Source organism: Seriola lalandi, unplaced genomic scaffold (assembly GCF_002814215.2).
Source record: "Seriola lalandi dorsalis isolate HSWRI2012SDOR001 ecotype SW California unplaced genomic scaffold, Sedor1 jcf7180002054874, whole genome shotgun sequence".
Classification (NCBI taxonomy): Eukaryota; Metazoa; Chordata; class Actinopteri; order Carangiformes; family Carangidae; genus Seriola; species Seriola lalandi.
In genome coordinates, this window is record NW_019525427.1 from 821,871 (window position 1) to 827,235 (window position 5,365).

Genomic DNA, 5,365 nt, shown 5'->3' on the forward strand with positions numbered 1-5,365 from the left:
TTCCCTCAGTGATAAATGTCAGCCTCCCTCCTCCTGAGCAGATATCGATGGTTATTTGGGCTTATTTCTCCAATCTGTTGTTCAGCTCAGAGTCGAGATGGAATCCATTTCTGCCTGGTTGGCAGCGAGGGTGACTGTAGGACAAGGTAATTTGGCTGGCTGGCACCCTCTAGTATCTCTCTGTCTGAGCTGCTGAGCTATCTCAGCCACTATTTCCAAAGTTTACCTCAAACAAACAAGTGCGCGCGCACACGGAGAGCGCTCGGCTCGCTCCTGGGAGACGCTCAGACTGGTAAACTGGAATGAAACAAAGTCCGGACGCCCTGAGCGCCTGTTAACTTTGATCTGGCTCCCACAAATAATCTCTAGAGGAAGTAAAAAAAAAAGAAAGGGCACGTAATACAAACATTTTATTTTTTTTTATCATTTCAGTTTACATCTGGTCAAGTGTATATATACACAGTGGGGTCCAACAGTCTGATATATATATATATATTTATATATTTCTCCAAACACTGAATATTTCATTTCTTCATTAATCAGTGTCTCCTGTAATACGTTTTGCACTTCAGTGAATTCAAAAAAAAAAACTGACATCCAGGACAAAGATCTGAAGAAATGTAGTGTCAAAGGTTTGTTGAGGAGTGTAGTGTCCAAACAAGGAGCCGTCCGTGGATCCAATTGGCCCACAGGTAAACATATATCTCATTTCAAACAACAGGATGTCAAGAGAAGTCCGAATCTGAATCTGAGACCCGGCCTTTTTTTAAAAAATATTTTTAATGTGCATCTGGACTCCACACACAAGATTGTCAGGATGAATCTGATGAATCTAAAGAATTTCATCTGTAGTTACTTCAGAAAGTCAAACTTCTACACGTCTTAGATTTGTTTTTTAGAATAAACCTGGGATTCACGTCGGTCTCCGAGGACATATAGTGTATGTCAATGTGCCGCAGTGAAGCCGTGTGACTTTTGACAAGAAACATCTCAATAAATCAATAAACTCTGTGATTTTGCTGCTGCAGTCTCATTTGGTCTGTTATGACCTGCTTCTTATTGAGGCTAATGTTAGCTAATGTTAGCATTCTTTCCTGTGCTAAAGGTATGTTACGTTTTAGCATGTACCATGATCTCATGAACACCACAGCTTCACCTTAAATACTACAGATATTTTAGGGTGAAGGTCGAGACTGCAGCGTGTAAAATACTTTGAGGCACTTCAGCGATGTGTTCACTGCTGATTGAAAACATTCCTAAAAGTTTCAGAGCACCTGAAATGCAAAAAGACAATCAATAAAAATCGTGGGTAATCACAGTAGTTACTGCTGCTGTAAACACGTTTAAAGTCGTTTTGGAAAAGCTGCTCAACCTGCAGTTTGGCAGAGGAAGGACAAAAGTGCATTTGGAAAAAAAAAGAGGAATGTCTTCCTGAGATCCCACATGAAAATTTTTTTTTTTTTTTTGGAATAAAACTAAGATTTCCATACTAGCACCGTCGTTACTGTCGTTCGACTGTTTCCTTTGTTCTGAGCTAAGATGGAAAAAGCAGATTTCCTGCAAATGGCCGCTCCGAGGTGTAAAGCCGTCCAACTTTCTGTCTGTGACCGAGTCCAAACCTTAGGCTCCCTTTCTAGCAAGGCACTTTTTCATGTGAAGACATATGGAATGATCATTCTGAGGAATTAGAGCAGCGGGAACATTTCAAGAGCGGAACGAGGGGAGTCAGAGGAAACTTAAAAATGAAGCAGGAATTAAACAGCTCTCTGTGTTAGAGAAAGGAAGGAAGAACTAGTTAATGCAGAGACGGCAGTGGACCAGCAATGGCTCAACAGGCCCTACATTTACCTGATAAGGCACGAGGTTGTATTAAATTTAACATTATGGCGCCTTCAGGTGCTTGATGGAAAAGCCGGAACTACAAGCTGAGAACACAAATAAAATCAAGAAGAGGTTAAATATCTGGACAGGCTTTCATGTGATCCCCAAGCGGCCAAGATGTACCGTGTGATGTCTGGTTTTCATTTTAAATATTCTAAAAATAGGCTGCGTCTCTAGAGACTTCGCTCTTCGTTGGTCCATATTGTGCGAGGCAGTGCAGATGGTGTTTGGGAGTCAGCAGCGACGCCCCAGTCTGGGTCAAATTTCAAGGGCTGTTTTCCCCTGTGTGGTGTTGGGGGGAGTGGTCAGTACCATGGCAGTGCTGAGGTCAGCGGGGACACAGAGGTCCAGACACCTTCATGAGCAACCCTCAGCTGCAGGCGGGCGACACTGCAAAACTCAGAACCGTCGGCGTCTAAAGCACACTTTACTGATTGTGGGATTTCTCAAAGGTCAGTGGTGATGACAGGTGTGACTCCGTGGATGAGCAGCGTGGGGCCCAGGTCCCGAGTCAGCAGCTCCAGCTGGTGTAAATATGTGGCGTAGCGGTGGGTGTCAGCTGGAGGCCGGGGCAAGTAGAGGAAACGCACAGCAGGCGGCGGCCGGGCCTGGTCCAGGATCAGCTTATTGACAGCTGACAGGTAGTCGTCCGACAGGCGAACGGTGTTGCTCGGGAAGCTGTTGACGTAGTCTTCGTCATTCTCTTCCTCCTCTTCATCTGGCCTCGGCATCGTCTCTTCTTTTATGGTGTCAGGGGTTTGTGACTGCTGCTTCTTGCCCCACTTGCCTTGACGCTGCCAGTGTAGCGCCACCTGCTGGTCCCAGGGCACGGGATAGATCCTCGCTTTGATTCTCAGCTCTTTCAGCAGCTGACCCAGCTTCTCCTCCGAGCCTCTGACGCTTCGCCCCTCCTCCACGCACAGGAAGAGACGCAGCGTAGCTTTCTTCCAGGCTCGCACCATGTTGAGGATACACGCGAGCTGCAGCAGGAACAGGGAGCAGGTGTCGACGTAGCTGCAGCTGTCGGGACGCAGGAGGTTGACCGGCCAGACGTCAACATACACGGCGCCCTTCCCGGGGAAGGAGGAGGGTGGAGAGAGGACCTGAGTTCGGTCAAAGTTGTTGAAGTATCGAGCCAGCACCACGTTCTTAAGCATCTTCATGGCGTCGGCGATGATCGCTACGTACTCCTGGGACCCCAGAACCTTCCCGTCGCCGATTTCACCGTAGTCCTGCCGGTCGATGGCCCTCCGCAGGGGGGCGAAGTGGAAGAGAGGAGCCTGCTGCTCGAGCTCCTGAGAGAGGCCCGAGGGATCTGTGGACTGACTGGTAGACATGGAGGGATCAACCAGCTTGTCCTTTGGAAGGCAGTTGTCATAGAAACCCAGGACGAGGGTGTTGGGACGCATCCCACCTGGAGACGGGTGAGGAGGAGGAAAAGACAGATTTTGTTACAATCAAATGCAAATGATTTCTTTATAACGATCGTTGATCTCTGGAGTCGTAAAGCGGAGGAGGTTCGGTCTTTCTGTCTGATTAAGTGAAAGTGAGAGACAGATGTGGAGAAGACAAGTGCTGGAGTGAGAACTGGGAGAGAAGCCAAAGAGAGGAAAGAAAAAAGAAAAAAAAAAGTGGTTAAAGTTGGACTTGAGTGACAACTGAAGAAAGACAGGAAGACGGCAAACAAGGAAAAACTAGAAAACGAATGAGAAGTGAGAGTTACTGAAGAGAAGAACATTCACGACCAGGTCAAAACCTCCTACAACGACGTCCGGTGGAAAGTAGCTAAATCCAAAAGTCGCTAATTGTTAGCTAGATGTCTTAATACGCTAATTAGCATATTGATGACATCATCACATCGTATTTGCAAGTGCCTAGTGTTTCAGCTCTTCCTCTCTGCGCTCACATACAGTATTTGAATACAGCTGAATTCACAATGAAGCTTCTCATTTACATATTTTTATGTTTCTGTCGTCAGACAATGGAACGATAACAGGAGCTGAGACGCAACACACTGAGACCACATGTTGACCAGCAGTCACTTCCAAGCTGCTGCTGAAATCCTGAATTTATTACCACAACGCCGTCTGACGAAATCACCTGACACATACATTAAAGACAACGGCTGTGAAGAAGTTTCCGTTTCCGTTTAAGTGGAAGTTCTGAATGTTGATGAAAAGTCAAGTTGAAATTAAACTATTTCCTCGGTCGCATTTAGACCAAAACTAAAAGTTAGAGAAATTATTTAAAAAAATACTAAAGCTGAAGATGAAATACATTAATTAAAAAGATTTAAAGCCACTATGAGTAGAATTTTAAAATGTTCAACTTTGCCCCCCCTAGTGGTCAAAGTGAGATAAACAGGCAGCGCCAATCTTAACCAGGATTGTCAAGTATTTCTACAAATGAAAAATAAACTAAATAATGCAATAAGTACATAACACATTTGCTGTATAATCGTAAATATCTATATCTCATTTAGAAATATAGAAATCTCCAAATCAGCTTTCAGCTATCGGCCGCTGTAATCCAACATATCAACGCTGGCTCTCAAGTGTCCTTATTGATCAACGGGGATATTGAAAAATGATGACGGTGACACTGACCTAGTCCAGAGATGAAGAGCAAGTGTTGGACTCCGTGACGAACAGAATCAGCCAAGGTCAGGTTGACGAAGGATTTGATGTTCAGATGGTCCACCAGCGACAACCAGGAGTCATACTGGGACTGCAGAGGGTCCGACGGCAACGTGTCTGTGAAAGGGTGGAAAGAAAACAAAAATGGTATAAGGTGAGAAATATGGCTGACAGTTCAATAGAGGTGTGTTGGGATTCAGAGAGGATGAAGGCCGAAAACAAAAGGCAACACACAAGTTGAGAGGAGAGAAGTCAGTCTGACAGAGGCTGAGTTAGAGGCAGAGCGTGAGAGAGATACGAGACGAGATGCTGAGATGTGGAGGGAGAGAGAAAAAGATGCAAGGACAAATGACAGCGTAGACAGAATGTGAGACAGAGGAAGATACATGGAAGCAAAAACAGACGGGCAGGTGATCAATCATTTACAAAAAAAACCCCCATCAATATAGAGAGCGATGCAGAGGCCAGATCTACAAGCTTCATGGACAATGCAGCGGTAGTTTCAGCTGTGTTATGACTCCTGACACCGCTCTTCCTGTGGATACGTTTTCTTACTGTTCAGCTTTAAGGCAAACAGCTGAGAGAATAAATGGGACAGACTTTAAATACACAGGGAGGGCAACGTGTCCTCGACAACAATCCTCTTCAACATAATTATGTGAATGAATGAGTGCTTCATATTTCTCAGGACCAAGTGGCTCGTCAGATTAGAGCAGGACTCTTCAGCGGCTCATGAACGTTTCCTTTCTCCCACAGCGAGACACTCGGAGGGTTTGGATTGTTAAGACTCCATTCAGGGCCGGTCCCAGTCTCCCCATCAACACCATAAAACACCCCACCCCCCACCC

The 5,365-nt window shown here is 45.5% G+C and overlaps 1 protein-coding gene across 1 annotated transcript in view; it reads right to left on the reverse strand.

Moving 5' to 3' along the window:
• Nucleotides 1–397: 397 nt before the first annotated feature.
• LOC111671299 (solute carrier family 12 member 9) overlaps nt 398–5,365 on the reverse strand; it is a 55,254-nt gene continuing 50,286 nt past the window's right edge. The window contains exons 12-13 of the mRNA XM_023428399.2: nt 4,488–4,634; nt 398–3,295 (exon numbers count right to left, since the gene is read on the reverse strand). Coding sequence (XP_023284167.1) covers nt 2,328–3,295; nt 4,488–4,634 — 1,115 coding nt within the window. The 3' untranslated portion in view covers nt 398–2,327. The remainder of the gene's footprint in view (nt 3,296–4,487; nt 4,635–5,365) is intronic.